At 43.1% G+C, this 22,353-nt stretch overlaps 1 protein-coding gene across 3 annotated transcripts in view; it reads right to left on the bottom strand.

Annotated features, from left to right (window-relative positions):
• Window positions 1–12,014: 12,014 nt before the first annotated feature.
• Window positions 12,015–22,353, bottom strand: part of LOC106986246 (adhesion G protein-coupled receptor E2-like) — a 28,389-nt gene continuing 18,050 nt past the window's right edge. Inside the window, exons 8-20 of one of the 3 annotated variants that reach the window (XM_053219730.1) lie at window positions 22,122–22,168; window positions 21,902–21,979; window positions 21,619–21,796; window positions 18,726–18,833; window positions 18,341–18,561; window positions 17,970–18,149; window positions 17,214–17,411; window positions 16,692–16,927; window positions 16,333–16,399; window positions 15,829–15,920; window positions 14,816–14,984; window positions 14,620–14,730; window positions 12,015–13,904 (exon numbers count right to left, since the gene is read on the bottom strand). In XM_053219730.1, the coding sequence (XP_053075705.1) occupies window positions 13,854–13,904; window positions 14,620–14,730; window positions 14,816–14,984; window positions 15,829–15,920; window positions 16,333–16,399; window positions 16,692–16,927; window positions 17,214–17,411; window positions 17,970–18,149; window positions 18,341–18,561; window positions 18,726–18,833; window positions 21,619–21,796; window positions 21,902–21,979; window positions 22,122–22,168 (1,736 nt within the window). In that variant the 3' untranslated portion in view covers window positions 12,015–13,853. The remainder of the gene's footprint in view (window positions 13,905–14,619; window positions 14,731–14,815; window positions 14,985–15,828; window positions 15,921–16,332; window positions 16,400–16,691; window positions 16,928–17,213; window positions 17,412–17,969; window positions 18,150–18,340; window positions 18,562–18,725; window positions 18,834–21,618; window positions 21,797–21,901; window positions 21,980–22,121; window positions 22,169–22,353) is intronic. The other 2 variants (XM_053219731.1, XM_053219732.1) reach the window with 2 other exon arrangements.

The following is a 22,353-nucleotide window of genomic DNA, read 5'->3' as shown; positions in this document are numbered from 1 at the left end:
TACCCTTACAGAAGTAAAAGAAAGTAGCAAAAATATGTCCGAAAGACCATAAAAACTCCTGTAATCTTACCTACCTAGAAATAATTTCCTTTCTTATGCATCCTCACATATGTACATAATGGTTCTACTTTTCATTGCACAAGAAATCTATATTTTTTCTTGTTGTAATTCCTTTAAATACTGTAGGAATCTATACATTGAAAGTTTCCCCTTACGTCCCATTTACACCCCCTTACATCACAGACACGTGCCCACATTCTTTCTATAGGCGTCTACTGTTTATAGTTTTGTTAAACATTTTTTTCCTTCCAACTAAAACTTTTGTTTTATTAATATAATTTATTGTCAAATTGGCTAACATAGAGTGTGTAAAGTGTGCTAATTTTTCTTAAATTTTATTTATTTTTGAGAGAGACAGAGGGAGTGAGCAGGGGAGGGGCAGAGAGAGAAGGAGAGAGAGAATGTCAAGCAGGTTCTGTGATGTCAGCATGGAGCCTGATGTGGAGCTCAACTCACAAGCCATGAGGTCATGACCTGAGCTGAAACTAAGAGTCGGATGCTTAACGGACTGAGCCACCTGGGTGCCCCTACTGTGTATAGTTTTATATTCATCTTTCTTATCATTATTTCTATGCATGTACATATATATTTATATCTCTCCATGCATGTTATAGAAATGGGTTCATATTATGTGTACCATTGTGGAATTCATTTTTCACATATAGCTTTTACACAGTTGTAGAGTATTCCCTAGTACGGCTGTATCATGTTTAACTGCTTCTTGTGAATGAACATTTGGGTTATCTCCTAGCAGTGAAATACTTTCTGCTTTGTGAGCTATGTGGGCTCAGTCACAACAACACAAACCTTCTGTAAAGGCTCAGACAGGAAATATTTCAGCTTTGTGAGCCATATGGTCTCTGTTACGATGACTCAACTCCATGGTTGTCCCCGCCAAACTCAGGCACAGACAAAACATCAACGAACAGGCACGACTGTGCCAATAAAACTTCATTTACAAACACAAGCAGCCAGCCCACGAGCTGTAGTTTGCCAAACTGGATTATGAGCAGACGTAAGTCTTGGGGTCAGGTCAGCATTCAGGGACCTGCATGTCTGAGAGGACAGAGGAGAAATTGAATGGGATAAGGACAGAATGCTCATATGTAAGTGGCCCTCCTTGCAGCCCTGTCTACATCAGCACAACCCTACCCCTGAAGCAGGGCCAGCTGGATGTGATGGCACACCTGATCCAGTGAGTCCCTGTGTTCCAACTGCTACTGCCATTCATTCATTCATTCATTAATTCATTCATGTAATTTTTAAGTAGGCTTCACACCCAGTGTGGAGCCCAACGCAAGACTTGAACTCACGACCCAGAGACCAAGACCTGAGCTGAGATCCAAGAGTCGGATGCTTAACTGACTGAGCCACCCAGGCATCCCTGCTACGGCCCCTTAACATTACACTGTCCTCTGCCTGCAGTTGTTCCTTTTTTTTTTTTTTAATGTTTATTTATTTTTGAGAGAGAGACACAGTGTGAATGGGGGAGGGGCAGAGAGGGAGAGGGAGACACAGAATCCAAGGCAGGCTCCAGGCTCTGAGCTGTCAGCACAGAGCCTGATGCGGGGCTCGAACTCAAGAGCTGCGAGATCATGACCTGAGCGGAAGTCAGATGCTTAACCCCCGGAGCCTCCTAGGCGCCCCAGGCTGCAGTTGTTTCTGATACGAAATCAAGGGAAATTTATGTTGCTGTTTCCCTTTTATGTAAGGTGTCATTTCTCTTTGGCTGCATTTAGGATTGTCTTTTTATCTTTGGTTTTTAGCAGTTTGATTACGATATGCCTAGGTGTGCTTTTCTTTGTGTTTGTTCTGCTTAGAATTTGCAGAACTTCTTGAATCAAGAAATTACATCTTTCAACAAATTTGGGGAGTTTTTGGCCATTATTTAAATATCTTCCTGCTCCAGGAGTGCCTGGGTGGCTCAGTGAGTTAAGCATCTGACTTGATTTCAGCTCAGGTTGTGATCTCAGTTTGTGAGACTGAGCCCCGCATCGGGCTCTGCACTGGCAGCACGGGACCTACTTGGAATTCTCTTTCCCTCTCTCTCTCTCTCTCTGCCCCTCCCTTGCTTGCATCTGTCCTCTCTCAAAATGAATCAATAAACATAAAAAATATTTTCCGGGGGCGCCTGGGTGGCTCAGTCCGTTAAGCGTCCGACTTCGGCTCAGGTCATGATCTCACGGTTCGTGAGTTCGAGCCCCGCGTCGGGCTCTGGGCTGATGTCTCAGAGCCTGGAGCCTGCTTCTGATTCTGTGTCTCCCTCTCTCTCTGCCCCTCCCCCATTCATGCTCTGTCTCTCTCTGTCTCAAAAATAAACATTAAAAAAAATTAAAAAAAATTTTTTCTGGCTCCATTTCTCTCCTATCCTTCTTGAATTCCAGATACTGAGAGTCCTCAGAAAATTCTAAAAAACAAAGCAGGTTTCACACCCAGTGCAGAGCCCGATTTGGGGCTTGATCTTACCACCATGAGGTCATGACCTGAGCTGAAATTAAGAGTTGGACACTTAACCGACTGAGCTGCCCAGGTGCCCTGAAATTGCTCTGCTTATTTTCTTAAAAGATTTTTTTTGAAGTTTATTTATTTTGAGATGGAGCTTTCATGCACATGTGCCTGTGTGAGCAGGGGAGGGGCAGAGAGAGGGAGAGAGAATCCCAAGCAGGCTCAGCATGTCAGTGCAGAGCCCAATGAGGGGCTCAAACTCACCAACCGTGAGATCATGACCCGAGTGAAAATCAAGAGTCAGACGCTTACCTGACTGAACCACCCTGGTGCCCTTGCTCTATGTTTTTAAAGACCAATTTTTTTTAGGGGCGCCTGGGTGTCTCAGTCGGTTAAGCAACTTTGGCTTAGGTCACGATCTCGCAGTCCGTGAGTTCAAGCCCCGTGTCGGGCTCTGTGCTGACAGCTCAGAGCCTGGAGCCTGTTTCAGATTCTGTGTCTCCCTCTCTCTGACCCTCCCCCGTTCATTCTCTGTCTCTCTCTGTCTCAAAAATAAACGTTAAAAAAAAGAGACTAATTTTTTAAAGAGCAATTATAGGTACATGGCAACATTAACAGGAAAGAGCAGTGATTTCCTCATATAGCCCTTGTCCAAACATGCATACCCCACGTGTACCCCAGCAGGGACATCAACATCACTCACCAGAAGGTACATTTGTTACAATTGATGTATCTAGACTGACACATCATCATCGTGCAAAGTCCATAGTTCAAGTTAGGGTTCACTCTTGGTGTTGTGCATTCTGTTGCTGGCACATTTTTCAATATTTCATTCTTGCAAATGTAATCCAAACAACCTTCTTGTAAATATCGTCCTATGAATATGGTAGTGTTTTTCTGAGAAACACTGGAAAGATGTGGGATTGCTGGGGTCTAGGGGTATGTTCAAATTTCATAGCTATTAACAAATTGCTGAATGAAGTGTTTATATCAGTTTATGCTAATGCCATATGGGAATATCTCTTTCACCCTGGTCTAACCGATATTGAATGCTGTCCAACTTTGAGGATTTTTTTTCAATCTAATGCTTGACAGTATTAACTCCTTGTTGTAGTAACTTCAATATCCTTGATTACTATGCGTTTTTTTCCTCTTTAAGTATTTTATTGACAAAATGCAGACTCATATCATGCATTTCTTTTTTTTTCTTTTTTTTTTAATTTTGTTTTTTTAACGTTTATTTATTTTTGAGACAGAGAGAGACAGAGCATGAACGGGGGAGGGGCAGAGAGAGAGGGAGACACAGAATCTGAAGCAGGCTCCAGGCTCTGAGCCATCAGCCCAGAGCCCGACGCGGGGCTCGAACTCACGGACCGTGAGATCGTGACCTGAGCTGAAGTCGGAGGCTTAACCGACTGAGCCACCCAGGTGCCCCATCATGCATTTCTTCTTTTACTTTGCTATTTGTTCAGATAGTGCACACAGAGTTAGGTTAGATTTTTTTTCTTTTCTTTTTTTTTTGGGTAAAAGTAATTTAACTTTATTTTTTATTTTTTTTAAAATTTACATCCAAATTAGTTAGTATATAGTGAAGCAATGATTTCAGGAGTAGATTCCTTAGTGCCCCTTATCCATTTAGCCCATCCTCCTCCCACAACCCCTCCAGCAACCTTCAGTTTGTTCTCCATATTTATGAGTCTCTTCTGTTTTTCCCCCTCCCTGTTTTTATATTCTTTTTGTTTCCCTTCTCTTATGTTCATCTGTTTTGTCTCTTAAAGTCCTCATAGGAGTGAAGTCATATGATTTTTGTCTTTTTCTGACTGACTAATTTCACTCAGCATAATACCCTCCAGTTCCATCCATGTAGTTGCAAGTGGCAAGATTTCATTTTTTTTGATTGCCGAGTAAGACTCCATTGTATATATATACCACATTTTCTTTATCCATTCATCCACCGATGGACATTTGGGCTCTTTCCATACTTTGGCTATTGTTGATAGTGCCGCTATAAACATGGGGATGCATGTGTTCAAAAGAGCACACCTGTATCCCTAGTAGATAAATGCCGAGTAGTGCAATTTCTGGGGCATAGGGTAGTTCTATTTTTAGTTTTTTGAGAAACCTCCATACTGTTTTCCAGAGTGGCTGCACCAGTTTCATTCCCACCAACAGTGCAAAAGAGATCCTCTTTCTCTGCATCCTCGCCAACATCTGTTGTTGCCTGAGTTGTTGATGTTTGCCATTCTGACAGATGTAAGGCGGTATCTCATTGTGGTTTTGATTTGTATTTCCCTGATGATGAGTGATGTGGAGCATTTTTTCATGTGTCGGTTGGCCATCTGGATGTCTTCTTTGGAGAAGTGTCTATTCATGTCTTTTGCCCATTTCTTCACTGGATTATTTGTTTTTTGGGTGTTGAGTTTAATAAGTTCTTTGTAGATTTTGGATACTAACCATTTATCTGATATGCCATTTGCAAATATCTTCTCCCATTCTGTCGGTTGCCTTTTAGTTTTGCTGATTGTTTCCTTCGCTGTGCAGAAGCTTTTCATTTTGATGAGGTCCCAGTAGCTCATTTTTGCTTTTGTTTCCCTTGCCTCTGGAGACATGTTGAGTAAGAAGTTGCTGAGGGCAAGATCAAAGACATTTTTGCCTGCTTTCTCCTCGAGGATTTTGATGGCTTCCTGTCTTACATTGAGGTCTTTCATCCACTTTGAATTTATTTTTGTGTATGGTGTAAGAAAGTAGTCCAGGTTCATTCTTCTGCATGTCGCTGTCCAGTTTTCCCAGCACCACTTGCTGAAGAGGTGTCTTTATTCCATTGGATAGTCTTTCCTACTTTGTCAAAGATGAGTTGGCCACACGTTTGTGGATCCATTTCTGGGTTCTCTATTCTGTTCCATTGATCTGAGTGTCTGTTCTTGTGCCAGTACCATACTGCCTTGATGATTACAGCTTTGTAGTATAGCTTGAAGTCTGAATTGTGATGCCTCCTGCTTTGGTTTTCTTTTTCAAGACTGCTTTGGCTATTCAGGGTCTTTTCTGGTTCCATACACATTTTAGGATTATTTGTTCTAGCGCTGTGAAGAATGCTGGTGTTACTTTGATAGGGATTGCATTGAATATGTACATTGCTTTGGGTAGTATCAACATTTTAACAATATTTGTTCTTCCTATCCAGGAGCATAGAATCTTTTTCCCTTTTTTTGGTGTCTTCTTCAATTTCTTTCATAAGCTTTCTATACATTTCAGTGTATAGATTTTTCACCTCTTTGGTTAGATTTATTCCTAGGTATTTTATGGTTTTTTGTGCAACTGTAAATGGATCGATTCCTTGATTTCTCTTTCTGTTGCTTCATTGTTGGTGTATAGGAATGCAATTGATTTCTGTGCATTGATTTTATATCCTGCAACTTTGCTGAATTCATGAATCAGTTGTTGCAGTTTTTTGGTGGAATCTTTCGGGTTTTCCACATAGAGTATCATGTCATCTTCGAAGAGTGAAAGTTTGACCTCCTCCTGGCCGATTTGGATGACTTTTATTTATTTGTGTTGTCTGATTACAGAGGCTAAGACTTTCAATACTATGTTGAATAACAGTGGCAAGAGTGGACATTCCTGTCTTGTTCCTGACCTTAGGGGGAAAGCTCTCAGTTTTTCCCCATTGAGGATGATATTAGTGTTTGGTTGTTCATATGTGGCTTTTATGATCTAGAGGTATGCTCCTTCTATCCCTACTTTCTTGAGGGTTTTTATCAAGAAAGGATGCTGTATTTTGTCAAATGCTTTCTCTGCATCTATTGAGAGGATCATATGGTTCTTGTCCTTTCTTTTATTGATGTGATGAATCATGTTAATTGTTTTGTAGATATTGAACCAGCCCTGCATCCCAGGTACAAACCCCACTTGGTCGTGGTGAATAATTTTTTTTAATGTATTGTTGGATCCAGCTGGCTAATATCTTGTTGAGGATTTTGCATCCATGTTCATCAGGGAAATTGGTGTATAGTTCTCCTTTTTAGTGGGGTCTCTGGTTTTGGAATCAAGGTGATGCTGGCTTCATAGAAAGAGTTTGGAAGTTTTCCTTCCATTTCTATTTTTTGGAACAGTTTCAAGAAAATAGATGTTAACTCTTCCTTAAATGTTTGGTAGAATTCCCCTGGAAAGCCATCTGGCCCTGACTCTTGTTTTTTGGCAGATTTTTGATTACTAAGTCTATTTCCCTACTGGTTATGGGTCTGTTTAAATTTTCTATTTCTTCCTGTTTCATTTTTGGTAGTGTATATGTTTCTAGGAATTTGTCCATTTCTCCCAGATTGCCCATTTTATTGGCATTGCTCATAATATTCTCTTATTATTGTTTTTATTTTTGGTGTGTTGGTTGTGATCTTTCCTCTTTCATTCTTGATTTTACTTTTTTGGGTCCTTTCCTTTTTCTTCTTGATCAAACTGGCTAGGGGTTTATCAGTTTTGTTAATTATTTCACAGAACCAGCTTCCGGTTTCATTGATCTGTTCTACTGTTTTTTTTGGTTTTGATAGCATTAATTTCTGTTGTAATCTTTATTATTTCCTGTCTTCTGCTGTTTTTGGGTTTTATTTTCTGTTCTTTTTCCAGCTCCTTAAGGTGTAAGGTTAGGTTGTGTATCTGAGATCTTTCTTCCTTCTTTAGGAAGGCCTGGATTGCTATATACTTTCCTCTTATGACCGCCTTTGCTGTCCCAGAGGTTTTGGGTTGTGGTGCTATCATTTTCATTGACTTCCATATACTTTTAAATTTCTTCTTTAACTGCTTGGTTAGCCCATTCATTCTTTAGTAGAATGTTCTTCAGTCTCCAAGTATTTGTTAACTCTCCAAATTTTTTCTTGTGGTTGATTTCAAGTTTCATAGCATTGTGGTCTGAGAATATGCACGGTATGATCTTGATCTTTTTGTATTTACTTAGGGCTGATTTGTGTCTCAGTATATGGTCTATTCTGGAGAACGTTCCATGTGCATTGGAGAAGAATGCATATTCTGCTGCTTTAGGATGAAATGTTCTGAATATATCTGTGAAGTCCATCTGGTCCAACGTGTCATTCAAAGCCATTGTTTCCTTGTTGATATTTTGGTTAGATGATCTGTCCATTGTTGTGAGTGGGGTGTTGAAGTCTCCTACTATTATGATATTACTATCGATGAGTTTCTTTATGTTTGTGATTAACTGATTTATATATTTGGGTGCTTTCACATTTGGTGCATAAATATTTACAATTGTTAGGTCTTCTTGGTGGATAGACCCCTTGATTATGATATAATGCCCTTCTGCATCTCTTGATACAGTCTTTATTTTAAAGTCTAGATTGTCTGATATAAGTATGGCTACTCCGGCTTTCTTTTGTTGACCATTAACATGATAGATGGTTCTCCATCCCCTTATTTTCAATCTGAAGGTGTCTTTAGGTCTAAAGTGGGTCTCTTGTAAACAGCATATAGATAGATCTTGTTTTCTTATCCATTCTGTTACCCTATGTCTTTTGATTGGAGCATTGAGTCCACTGATGTTTAGAGTGAGTACTGAAAGATATGAATTTATTACCATTATGATGCTTGTAGAGTTGGAGTTTCTGGTGGTGTTCTCTGGTCCTTTCTAATCTTTTGTTGCTTTTGGTATGTATATATATATACATATATACACACATATATATGTATATGTATATATATATACACATATGTGTGTATGTATGTATATATATATACATATGTATACATGTACACATGTGTGTGTGTATATATATATATATATATATTTTTTTTTTTCCATCTTTTCTCCCCTCAGAGAGTCCCCCTTAAAATTTCTTGCAGGGCTGGTTTAGTGGTCACAAACTGCTTTAACTTTTGTTTGTCTGGGAAACTTTTTATCTCTCCTTCTATTTTGAATTACCTTGCTGGATAAAGAATTCTTGACTGCATATTTTTCTGATTCAGCACACTGAATATATACCACCACTTCTTTCTGGCCTGCCAAGGTTCTGTGGATAGTTCTGCTGCAAACCTGATCTGTCTTTTCTTGTAGATTAGGGACTTATTTTCCCTTGCTGCTTTCATGATTCTCTCCTTGCCTGAGTATTTTGTGAATTTGACTATGATATGCCTTGTTGATGGTCAGTTTTTGTTGAATCTAATGGGAGTCCTCTGTGCTTCCTGGATTTTGATGTCTGTGTCTTTCCAGGTTAGGAAAGTTTTCCGCTAAGATTTGCTCACATAACCCTTCTACCCCTATTTCTCTCTCTTCCTCCTCTGGGACCCTATGATTTTGATGTTGTTCCTTTTGAATGAGTCACTGATTTCTCTAATTCTTAAATCGTGCTCTTTTGCCTTAATCCCCCTCTTTTTTTCTGCTTCGTTATTCTCTATAAGTTTGTCCTGTATATCTCTGATTCTCTGTTCTGCCTCGTCCATCCTTGCCACCACTGCATCCATCCATGATTGCAGCTCAGTTATAGCATTTTTAATTTCATTCTGGCTGTTTTTTACTTCATTTATCTCCGCAGAAAGGGATTCTAATCTATTTTCGACTCCAGCAAGTATTCTTATTATCGTGATTCTAAATTCTGGTTCAGACATCTTGCTTGTGTCTGTGTTGGTTAAATCCCTGGCTGTCGTTTCTTCGTGCTCTTTCTTTTGGGGTGAATTCCTTTGTTTTGTCATTTTGAAGGCAGAAAAGGAATTAATGAGGTAGAAAGATTGAAATTAAAAAAATTAAAATTAAAAAAATATTAAAATTAAAAATTAAAAACACACCCACACAAAAATTGAATAGATGATGCTAGATCCTAGGTGTGTTTTGGTCTGGGTGTAGAAAGTGGTTTGACAGATTAGAGAAACAAACAAAAAAAAAGGGGGGGAGAGAAAAAAAAGGAAATCATTTGAGAATTTGAAAAAATGAATACACTAAAGTAGATAAAATACACAAATGTAGAGAATATAGTAGGAAAAAATTATAGAAAAATATTTTTAATGAAAACTAAAAAGAAATATGAATTTTTTCATTTTCTGTATTTAAGAAAAAAGAAAAGAAACAAAAGAGAAAAAAGATAAAAAAAGAAAAAAAAAGAAGAAAAAAAAGAAATCGTTTGAAAATTTGAAAAAGTGAATACACTGTAGTAGACTGAAATGAAATGATGGGAGTGAGATAGAATTTGAAAAGATTTACACAAAAGCAAAAAATATAGTTATAAAAATTAAATGAAAATATTTTTAAAACAGACTGAAAATAAAAATGAAGTTTTTCTCTTTCTGCATTCAAGAAAAAGAATAGAAATGAAAAAGAGAAAAAAGAAGAAAGAAAAAAAGGCAATTGTTTGAAAATTTGAAAAGGCGTGTACACTGAAGTAGACTAAAATAAAATGATGGAAGTAGAGTAGAAGTTGAAAAAATTTGCACCAAAGTAAAAAATATAGTAATAAAAATTAAAGACAGATATTTTTAAGAAAAATTGAAAATAAAAATAGTTGTTTCTCTCTCTGTATTCAAGAAAAAGAATTGTAAAAGAGAAAAAGGAAAAAAAAAGAGAGAAAAAATTGAATAGATGAACCTGCTAACAGATTGAAGTAGGACTGAAATTGCTTCGTTTTCCCCTAGAATCAGTCCATGTAGCTCTTTATAGTCCAGAAATGAAGCCGGCGGTGAGGTTTGTGCTCTTGAAGAGCGAAGTTGGCCCAGTCGGGCCGGGCTCGGTGTAAAAACTCCGCTCTCCACTAGATGGCGCTGCTAGCTACTGGGGTGGATTGTTGCAGGGCTTGTCGGTGCGCAGGCGCATGCGTGGGAGCGGTGAAAAATGGCGCCACCCAGCCACCCAGTCTGTTCTCCCGGATCGGCAATCGCGCACCGGTCCTCCGTTTTCAGCTCTCATCCACTCCCTGCTTTTCCATTCTCCGTGTCCAGGCCCCAGGCAGTACCTCTCTCCCAAGTTTTGTCTCAGATGCGGCTGTTTTCCCCGGCCCCTTACTTACGAAGGACTGTGGCTTTGACCCGCTCCACCCTTCTGCGGGAAGGTCTCACCGAGCAGTGGCTGAATGAGCAATGGCCGAATGTCGGCTGCACCCAGGAACGCTTGCCGGACGCTGCTGGTGCCAGTGCCGGTGCCTCGAGACTGCGGCCAGGTGTCAGCCCGCCCCCCCAAAAATCGCGAAACAGTGTAGCCTCAGCGTTTCAGGGACCGTGGAAAATCACAACACACATCTGGCACCAGGCTTCACCCTCAACGACCTTGTCCCAGCACCAGCGAGTGTGGCCGCCTTCCAGGGTCTGCTGGGACCAGGTGGCCTCAACAGTCTCTACCGAATGTCCTTCCAGCAATGGAACCGCTTTTCCCCATGTGGCCCGAGAACCTCCCGGACCCCACTCTGTTCCTGGGGATTCACCTTTCCCACCAGAGCACCGCCAGGTAGGGAGCTGCGGAGTTGCAGCCTTTGCGCTCCCCTCGTTTACAGTCTGAATGGAATTTAAACCCTCTCCTTTCTCCTTTCTCCCTTTGTCCCTTTGTCCCTGCGGCTGTTTCCAATTTTCCACTTTCTCTCCAGCTGCTTTTGGGGAGGGGTGCTTTTCCTGTATGCTCCCCCCCCCCCCCAGTCTCCATCCTCTCTCCGCCTGCAAAAGGGGGTTCCCTACCTTCCGGGCTTCTTGCTCCCCAAGTTCAGCTCTCCGTGCCGCGTATCTGCTGAATTCTGTGGTTCAGGTTGCGCAGATTGTTGTGTTAATCTTCCAGTCAGTTTTCTAGGTGTGTAGGATGGTTTAGTATCGGTCTGGCTGTACTTCATGGACGCGAGACACACAAAAAGCTTCCAGGCTGTTCTGCCATCTTGGCTCCTCCCCGATTAACTATGCGTTTGTTAGCAATTTGCTTTTCTTTTTCTGTTAATTACCTATCAATTTCTTTTTCTAATATTTCATTAACCTTTTTATTATTGAATTTTACAAGTTCTTTGCACGTATTTTTGCCACTCCTTCAGAGTTTCTACACTCTCATGACTGCCCATACTTGGCCCTGAGCAATTCGTTCAGAAATGTAGGTTGTCTTTTAAGCATTTCTATGGCACCCGGATCTCTTCCTTTAGTGCTTCCCATAGGTCTGCCTATGTGTGGATAATCCTGTCTTTCCTTAGACTTTAGGCCACTTTGTTGTCCTTACCTACCTTCTGTTATAGGTAAGAGGGTTTGAGAAACCGAATGGTTTTGCAGTTTATGTGGATTTTTCCTATTGTTATGTTGACAGCAATACTCGTTTCCGTTTTTTATTTTGTAGGCAGAAGTGGAGATCCCCCCTATTTTCTCGTAATATTTTAATGATTTTGTTTTTTTTTTTAATTTTGATTTCAAACCCATCACCATTAGCTGTGCAAATTCATAGTTTTAGAAAAGATCCATTCACAGAATTAGTTTTGTGTGGAGGAAAAGACATTTTTATTGGACGTCTAGAAATCTATGATGGTATATAACATTTAATGAATTAATAACTAGTATATGTATTTACTTTTCTGACACCTTTTTATTATTTTTTCTGACAGCTTTGACCATTTTTAAATTTAGAATTTGGAAGAATGATACAATGAATGAACACTCACATACTCTTCATCTAGAGTCAACAATTGTTAACCTAGTGCCACGTTGAAAGATCTTTCTCAATTCATTTCCACACGTGGATACATTTTCTTGCTAAAACATGTGATAGTCAGTGGCAGACATTATGACACTTCATTCCTCAATACTTCTTCAACAAATATTTCGGAACTCAAGGAATATTCTCTGCATAACCACAATACTATTATTATGCCCAAGAAAATGAACAATATCATAATAACTTTTAATGTCTGGTACATATTCAAATTATCCTCATTGTCTCCAAAATGTCATCTAGAGCTGTATATCTGAACCAGAGGCTCCCTAAGATTGATGCCGAATTTGTGATGTCACTTTTGTCTCTTTTAATTTACAGCAGCCTCTAGCCACGTTTAAAAATGATACTGATTTCTCAACTCTGACGTTGTAGCCTGAAAGCAGCCATAGACAATACGTCAATGTTCCAATAAAACTTTATTAACAAAAACAGGCAGTTCCCTGGATTTGGCCTGCATGCTATAGTTTGGTTACCCTCTCTCTAAAGGCTGGGTTAGATTTCAATTTTTTATGTACTAAAAATGGGATGTTGTAACTTCAACAGTGGGATGTATGTATCTCCTGATATTCCTAATGTCAGTTTGCCCACCATCGATGATATTAAGTATGGGCATTAATTCAGATGGTGGCTGTCAGATCTCCACGTTGCAAATGTGCACTTTGGCCCTTGTAATTAATCGGTGATCCAAGAGGTGATTCTTTGGTGCTCTGGTCCCAGCCTGTTCTCCAATACCCTTTCACTCAATGCTTTTAGTGACTATTTATGGGATATTGAAAGAATCATGCTCTTCTAATTCTATCGTATTTTCTGCATCTATTAACTGAGCTTCTAAGTATCACTATGGACTCACGAATATGTTTATCTAAAATATTATACTCATGTACAGTCATTTGATGTTCAAATTGTTACAAAATTGGTCAGTGGGAGCCTCCAGGGAATGTCTTGGAGGGGGAACCACTCTGGGTTTAGATCTTGCCTAGATGCATGGTAAGGATGAAATATTATGTTACGTATAAATGTGCTGTAGTAATATACACCTTTTCCCTTTATAAGCCTTTATAAGCTCAACTTATAAAATGTAAAGATGCAGAGACTCGAGTCTCATAGTTCTGATTTTACTCCATCGGATGAAACTTTTTTTCTCCACATTGAAACTCTGTGAACTCGGGAACTGGATCTCCTTGATCCAGCGCACATGTTTGGAAGGAATTAATCAGTAGGGCTTCAGGAATGGAGAGTGAGTAAGTTGAGGCAAGTATGTATGAATGGAGACCAACTGGTCTACTTTGCCTGTAACCAAAATGTTTCCTGGGGAGAAATACTGTCAGCTCTAAAATCAGGCAAGTCTTGGGCAACTGGCATTAGTTGTTTATTCTACAGGCAGGTATTTGAATATTACTTTCCTCTCCTGTGTTATTTTAGGGAAGTCCTTTGAGGCTGGTTTTCCTTGTTATGTATCATCAACCTGAGGAAGAATCTTTTTGGAAAAACAGGTTTCTACTGGGGTATTGGGTTAGAGCTCCTGATTATACTGGGAAGGAGATGATGAGAATGCTTGTATGTACCAGAAAACCCAAATTCGCCAGCAGCTGAATGACAAACGTTTCCCGCATACTTTTCTCCCACAGTGGTGCCAAGGAGAGTTATTTTTAATACTCTTTGCCCCAAAGAGGACGATTCAGTGTTTTCTTCACTTTCTAAGAGACAAGTTCGCCAGGGTTAGCTGTTCATTATAATTCTCCTAAAAAAAGAAGGTGTAAAAATGATTCTGTGTTAGAAAGTGCAATGTTTGTGTACAGAAAACTATTAAATATTGTCAAAAGAAGTCTAAGAAGAGAAAAAGTTTTGTGGACCCGAACGTACAAATGCTTGGGATAATTCACATTGCCAGAATCTCTCCCCTTGCCCTCTGTGATTCTCTAATGAGGTTTTACAGTGTCTGTATCTTTGGAAATACTAGGAATGATTGCAGACTTTTATGGGAGGTTTCAATGCAACTTAATCCTTATTTCACTTTTATGACTATATACACACCAGGTGTTTATTGTTCATTATATACAGGGACGGCATGGAATGATTTGGGATACAGGATATGCAGTGACCCTGTACAGCTGGGGCATCTCTGCTCCAGATTATTACTTCCCGATTACTTAGCTGACTACAGCATCTTTCTCTGCTTCTGAGTGTTTTCTATCTTGTCGATTTTAAGTATAGTTAAAAAGTGGTTGCATCATATCATGCAAAGAGGACAGTCGTGTGCAAGAGGGCACAGAAGCTCAGCGAGTGAAAGTATAGGAAGAGCTCGTTTCAAGACAGGGAAGTGCCTTGAAGTGAGTCCAGGCATGAGCCTTCCTAGGGCATCGCCTGCTCTCTGCTCAGGTTGTCCAGTGAGGCAGGCATGAGACGCCCAAGCGGATCGGCTAGTGAAGTGCTCTGGGAACACTGCATAATCTTACCGCACTGTGCTTGGAGGCATCAGACACGGTCCCGCTTGAGAGCGTGTAATTCTCAGGCTCAGCTTTGGCTTTCCTGACCCCTCTGAACCACTTCCCGTACTGCTCCCGGACCTGCAGGGGCGAAGCACGCTCTGGGTCAGCTCACTGGGCGGGGTGGGGACAGGAAGAGTCCTGGATGGGGGCCGGACCGTGGTACCTGCTGGCTGAGGAGGCAGTACACCAGGAAGATGAACGCTCCCTGCAGGCTGTTGATGATGGTGAAGAGGTAAGCCATGACGCGGGCAGCTGGCCCCACCTGCAGGACGCCCAGACACCACGTGCAGCCCAGGATGAGGAGCTGAGCCGTCGCTTTCAATGTCAGCATCCTGGGTAGGAGGAGAGAGGAGGCTCATGATGCACTGGGAGCAACAGCCCCCTCCCCATCCCACCTGTTTTCAAGTCCACTCCACGGATGCTTCCTACTGAGTAGCGATCAACTTGGATCTTTATCGTCAATGATTCCATAAAAAGAAATGGTGTTTGGGTCAGGGATGACAGTTTGACTAGGACTAGGGATGGTAGTGACACTCCAGAATGTGAGTTTCAAAAAGGTCACGATGTTTCAGGAAGACCCCTAATTTTGCTCAGCTGACATTGTCGAGAACCTTCTGTGCCCCTGGCCCTAGGCTGGGGCTTGGGCATTCAGAACAACCAAGACAAGACTTCTGTTTCCACAGCCCTTAGAGTCTGGTGGCAAGACAAAAACAAATGATCACTTAGAACATTTGCAAAGTGAGGTACTTCTGCCCAGATCCCATCCAGGGCTGTTCCTGTCCCCACCTTCTCCATGACCTGATCCAGAATGTGCTTTGCCCAGAATAGAGGCCACTGATTCTGTGCAAAGTTGAGGAAAGGAAAGGACATCCCCAAACTCCTAGAGGATGTGACATGTGGTGGATGAACCTGCGTTCACGTGGGGCAAGGGAAGGGGAAGGCAGGGGGCCTAAAACGCATGAAGGCATGAGCATGAAAGGGTGCACTGGGTTCTGGGAACTGTTATGTGATGTTTTGAGTGTGTTGTAAGGATAGAAATGTTCTCAGGACCTACTGTGTAAGGCATGGAAGCAATCCCTGTGTATCAGGGCAAAGTCCATTCTCTCTGGACATCAGATCCTTGGAGCTCTGAGGATAATGCTCTGGATGGGGGACATTCCTCTGACTCATCCTCACCTGGTGTTCTGGAGGGTGGACACATCTCTGTTGAGGGAGGAGAGCTTGTTTTTCACAATCCAGAAGGTCATCAGAAAGAAGGCCAGATTAATCTGCAGAAAGCCCACAGGCGTATTAAATTCACTCCACATCTGGTAAGCATCTTCCTAGCTCATCCAACCCCTAACCCGGCAGGTAAGAAGCTTTTGCGTTTTGTAGAAGTCCTAGAAGACTAGACCAACCACCCTGTAACTCAGGCATGTGTTTGTCCTGTAACTTTGGCGAGCACTTCGATGCAGTTCACATGGAAACTCCAAATTTTAGCACTGAAAGTCCCAGGTCTCAGGACACATGTTAGTCCTGTTGTTACAATGGAAATTCCTGCATCCTGGGGGGGTGGGCTCTCATCAGTCCTGGGCCAACTGGAATGATTGCTCCCGCTGCCTGTAACCCTCCTGGTACACCTGGTCTTTGAATGACCGTCACTTTGGCAGGCAGGATGCTCTGATGTCATGTGTTACTCACTGAGAAGATGGTGCAGACGGGGCCCAGGAAGGTCCATACAAATCCTTTGTCTGTGTGGAGCCAGCATCTAAGAGAGAGATGAGAAATGAGTCAAGAGAACATTGGCCTTTGTAGATAAAGAATCACTAGAATGTATAATATATAATGATTAAATACTTCATAATGAACATTTAACATAATTAAATCTTAAGGACTTAAAAACAGTTCAAGGAACACAAAATTCCACCAGAAAGATGTCTTTGGAGTGGTCACTGACCTTTCCTCTGCCTATCATGTTCGGGGGAAATTAAATCGCTATTGGTTCTATGATGGCCACAGTTGTGCTGGAGAAGATAGGGGCAGTGGGAATTGGCACTTACCTGGTGGGTGTTCCATAAAGGGAAGGTCTGGATGCAGCAGAAATGGCCACGATTAGAGCCGGGACTCCATAGCCCACAGGGAACATGAGTCTCTTCATGAACCTGCTCACACTGGAGTAGTTGACCACCATCAGGTTGCGTGCCGTGAGGAAGAGGTGTAGACCGTCCAACAGCATCCAGGTGAAGGAGGCCAGGTAGAGATAGTGTAAGGCCCCCGCGATGATGGCGCACAGCAGCTGGGGGAGGAGGAAGGAGTCACCAGGAGGGACTGTCAGGGAGGAGGGTGGCCCCAGGACCCCTCCCATACCTTGCCAGTGGGGAGAACTCGTATATATATATATATAGTTGAGTTGTTGAGAGAGGATTGTCTTCTGCTTCATCAGTCAACGTGAAATAGGCTATTTACCCCTCCAGCCTCCCTGTCGCCCAACGATATTGTGTCAAGGTATCAGTGCAGCAGGGCTCCGCGAACTGAGCATCCCGTGGCTCAGGGCAGGGGGTCCTCTGGGACAGTGTCAGTACCTTGATCTTGGTCTGGTCGATGGCCGTGAGGAAGAGCAGGTGGGCCAGGAAGAGGCAGATCGAGAGCTGCAGGTGGAGCGAGGTGCTGGTGTTCTGGATGGCTTTGCACAGGAGGAAGGTGAGGGCTGCCAGGAGGAGGCACAGCAGAGAGAGGCCCAGCCCCACGTAGGTGATGACAGCCAGCACGGGATCCTCCTCCTGGGACCCAGCAAAAAGGACATCACAGTCACAGGTCCTATATCAGTTGACTTTAAGAGGAATTTCATCACCCTGGGTGGGCCTGGCCTAATCAGTGAGCTCTCAAAGCTCTAGGCTCTTCCTAGAGAAAAGGACTCAAAGTTTGAGGGCGTTTGAGGTGAGGGAGCTTCTCCTGCTGGCCTCTGGACAGAAATGCTGATACACTGTGTGAGGGCCTAGAGAGAAGGAATGCAGGCAGCCCCTAGGAGCTGAGCAGGGTCCCCTGCTCGCAGCCGGAAAGAAAGTGGAACCCCAGACCTACAACTGCAAGGAACGGAATTCTGCCAGCAACCAGGGAGCTCACAGGAGGACCCCAGGCCTCCGAGGAGAATGCAGCTTTGGCTGACTCAATGGTCTCAACCTGGTAAGACCCAGAGCAGGCAACTCAGCTACACTACACCCGATTCTCGTCCCACAGAAACCACAAGACATAAATTTATGTTGCTTTAAGCTCCTACATGTGGGGAAACATGTTCGAGAGCAATAGACGTGGAAAGCAGCCTCTCTCAGGGATCTCACCTGCACGTGGCTGTGGGCCATGAGGACGGCAAAGCTGCTGAGGTGGGAGCACTGGCAGGTGGTGTTGGCATCTCCGGTGGCCACCATCCTGCAGCCCGTGGTGGACCAATGACCGCCTCCATCCTGACTGTGCTCCCAGAAGACACAGAACACCTTCTGCGTTGGCCCGGGCGTCACCGACTGTAGGAAGAGAGCGTCAGTGGGAGCTGGAGACTCTTATCCAAAGCTGGTTTGCAAAGGGCTTTCCTGGGCGAAGGAGGTGCCCATGGAGGAGGCCCCCAGGACACAAAGGGTGATCTCGACAGTGAGGCTGAGCCCCGGACCCAGACCAGTTCCTTGCCCAGCCACAGCCCCATTCCACCAGGACTCACGTGGTGGGAGAAGATGAAGGTGACGGGGGAGCCGAGGTTCTGGGTGTCCTTGTTGCTCACAAAGGCAGAGACGACATCTGAGAGCAGGACAGGGGAGACCTCCCCCAGCAATTCCTTGTGTTCACGCAGAACTGTCTGCTGCTTAGAGTCCAGGACCAGGGGCGCCTCGGCCAGTAACTTGGCCATCCCTGGAGTGGAGACGAGGCCCACCACAGAAGGACCTGCAGGACCAGGCCAATGTGGATACCTCGGGGTGCCCACCAGGGCCCCTTCTTCCTCAGATGGATCCTTTGTGGCCCCACTCTGCCCCCTACCTCCCCGTAAGCTTCAGGTCCCCGTGTGTCACGTCCTTGGGCGTCTTGTGACCTCCCATCTCGGCCCTTACCTGAGTCACTAGATTCATGCACCTCATCCAAGCTCAGCAGCATCTTTGCCTGGTTCAGACTCAAGGTGACATTTCTGTCTCCTTGTTCTTGCACCTTCAGGGACAGGTCTATGAGATGTCAGAGTTATTAAGGGAGTTAGGATAGTATTTGTGGCTGTAGTGGTTACAATAATACTATCCTTTATATGTGTGTTTACATACATTTGGCTATCCACACACGAAAGAAGAACAGGAACTCTACTTCGTACAACACACAAAAATTAACTCAAATGGCATGACAAATTTAAGGCATGCCTTGGTGGCTCGGTTGAGCATCTGACTTTTGATTTCAGCTCAGATAATGACCCCAAGGTTGTGGGATCAAAGCCTGTGTTGGGCTCCGTGCTAAGCTTGGAGCCCGTTTGGATTCTCTCTCTCTCTCTCTCTCTCTCTCTCTCTCTCAGTCTGCCCCTCCCCATCTCTCTCTTTCTCTCTCTAAAACAGACAACGAAAGAAACAAACAATCCTAAACTTAAGGGCTAAAAGTACAACAGTTGGAAGAAAACACAGATGTAAATCTTCACAGCCTTGGATTTGATAATGGATTCTTAGATACAGCACCAAATGCACATGCAACTAAAGAAAAAAAGAGGAAATGAATTTCAAAACAGAAGCACCTGTTCATTAAAGCAAAAAAAAAAAATATTCACTCTTGTGTGGATCCTGAGAAACTTAACAGAAACCCGTGGGGGAGGGGAAGGAAAAAAAAAAAAGGAGGTTAGAGTGGGAGAGAGCCAAAGCATAAGAGACTCTTAAAAACTGAGAACAAACTGAGGGTTGATGGGGGGTTGCAGGGAGGGGAGGGTGGGTGATGGGTATTGAGGAGGGCACCTTTTGGGATGAGCACTGGGTGTTGTATGGAAACCAATTTGACAATAAACTTCATATATTGAAAAAAATAAAAAAAATAAAAAAATAAAAAGTAAAAAAAAAAAATCTATGGAATGGGAGAAAAAAATTAGCAAGTCACATGTCTCACAGAGTGTACTATTAGAACATAGAAAGAATTCTTCCAGCTCAACAAGCAAAAGCCAAACAATGAATTAAAACAACAGGCAAAGGGACTTGCATAGACATTTCTCCAAAAAAAATACACACATGTTCAATAATTACACAAAAAGATGTGAGCCATCACTAGTCATCAGGGAAACGCAAATCAAAACCACAATGAGATATCACCAGACACATACTGAAAAGACTAATAAAAATAAAACAGGGGCACCAGGGTGGCTTAGTTGGTTGAGTGTCCAACTTCGACTCAAGTCATGATCTCATGGTTTGTGGGTTCGAGCCCCACATCAGGTTCCGTGCTGACAGCTGAGAGCCTGCTTGGGATCCTCTCTCTCTACCTCTCTCTGCCCCTCCCTGGCTTGTGCTCTCTCTTTCAAAATAAATAAATACACTTAAAAAAACAACAACAACAAAAAAGTGAAAGTGCCAAGTGCTGCTGAGGGGGTAGAAATTGGGGTCCATTGCCGGTGAGGATACGAGATGGAAAAATAGCCTCTTTGGAAAATAGTTTGGTGGTTCTCAAAAAGTCGAACATAGAATCGCTGTATAACTCAACAATTCCAGTCCTAAGTAAGTACCCCAAAGAACCGAGAACAGTTATTCAAACAAAAGCGTGTGAACCAATATTCACAGTGGCACCATGTGCAAGAGTCAAAGGGTGGCAACACCCGAAATGTCCATCAGTGGATGAATGGGGACACAAGAAGTGCTGTATCCATCTACAATTAAATGTTGCTCAGCCGCAAAGGGGAATGAAACACTGAGAGATGCTACAACGTGGATGAACCTTGAAAACATCCTGCTAGGTGAAAGAAACCACATAGTGTATGATTCTCTAGGTATGAGAAGTCCAGAATAGGCGCATCCATAGAGACAGAAGACAGACCAGTGGTGGCCAGGGGCTGGGGGAGCGGAGGAATAGGGAGTGACTTCTGGGGGGTGGGGTGGGGTACAGTATTTACTTCGAGGGCGATGAAAATAGTTTAGAAATAGAGGCAATGATCACAACTCCATGAATGTACTAAATGCCACTGAATTGTATACTTTGTTTAAAATGGTGGATTTTATGTTACGTGAATTCTACCTCAAATGAAACAAATAAAATACTTAACCGTGAGAGAACATTAACTGAATATGATTCCAAATTAAGTAAATTGTTTTCTTGGGAAGCCATTTCTATTGTATTTTACGTTCTTCATCACCATTAACTCAACTGCTCATAATTTAGTTTCTATTAAGATGTATATTATAGCTTTATTCATTTCTTCTTTTAATTGAGGTATAACGAACATAGAACATTATATTAGTTTCAGGTGTACATGGTGATGATTTGTTATTTGTATGTGTTGCAAAATGATCACCACAGTGAGTGTGGTAAACACCTGTCCCCACATAGAGTTACATTTTTTTTCCTGTGATAAGAACTTTCAAGATTTACTCTTGTAGCAACTTGGAAACATGTAATATAGTGTCATTATTCTCATGCTGTACATTACATCCCATGACTTAGTTATTTTATATCTTTTGACCCCCTTCACCCATTTAGCCCACTGCCCCACCCCCACACACCTCACCCCTACCTCTGACACTCACTAATCTGTGTCTATAAGCTTGTGCCCTTTTTTTTTTTTTTTTTTTTTAGGATTCCACATATAAGTGAGACCAGATGGTATTTGGCCTTCTCTGACTTAGCATAATATATTCATTTCTTTTTAACCACTTTTAATTGGTTTAGGGAGTGTAACACTGAGATACAAGCGTCGTCACTGGCTCCAGTGAGGCTGGGGGATAAACGAGGTGGGGAAGGGCAGGGCAGGAGCCCGGGGCAGACCCCAGTACTTGCCTGTGCCTGCAGATGCATTGAAGGTCAATGTCCCATTGGGCAGGGCCTGGCTTATGTTTCTCAGGACGTCCTCCAGGCCAGCGAGCAGGTTCGTGGCCACACGGTGCTGCTCTGAGCGGGGCAGCGCCTCCAGGTCTTCCGGGGCCTGCAACAACTCATCCACCCCCTCTATGAGGCCCTGGGGGAAAGCAGACCCAGAAGTCGTGAGCCGTGGGCCAGACTGCATGAAGAGGCTGTCCACTGAGCCTCAGAAAAAAGATCCTGGAGAATAAAGTCTATTTACCTGGATGCTGTCCTGGGCAAAGGCCGGTATGAACTTTCTGGCCAGATCTTCGACTTTTTCAAAGAAGCGGGAGAGTCTCTGGGAAGAGGGCAAATGAGGAGGTCAGAGAGCCTCACGTGCGAGTGGGGAAGCTTGGGGAAAATGGTGGCCAGGGAGGGCGGGCAGCCCGTGCTTCAAGGAAGGATTTCCTGTCTCCTGGTCCCTGCTGGGGCCAACTCACCCGGCTCTTGATTCCACGGGGTGGGGTCCAGCTGGGGAAAAAGTTGCCTGCAAGAGACAAGAGTGCTTCATGAGGTGTGACAGCATCTATCTTTGTACGTGTTCGGGGGTAGGGGTCTGGGGTCAGGCCAGGCCAGGTACTTTCCCAGGCGGTCATTTGGTTATTCAGGGAGCCTGGTTTGGGCATAGAAGCGTCGGGAAGGCCCCACTGTCTCCTCCCTGGTGAGTGAGTG

This window comes from Acinonyx jubatus, chromosome A2 (genome assembly GCF_027475565.1).
Source record: "Acinonyx jubatus isolate Ajub_Pintada_27869175 chromosome A2, VMU_Ajub_asm_v1.0, whole genome shotgun sequence".
In the NCBI taxonomy this organism is placed as follows: domain Eukaryota; kingdom Metazoa; phylum Chordata; class Mammalia; order Carnivora; family Felidae; genus Acinonyx; species Acinonyx jubatus.
This window is presented reverse-complemented; position numbering and strand designations above follow the sequence as displayed.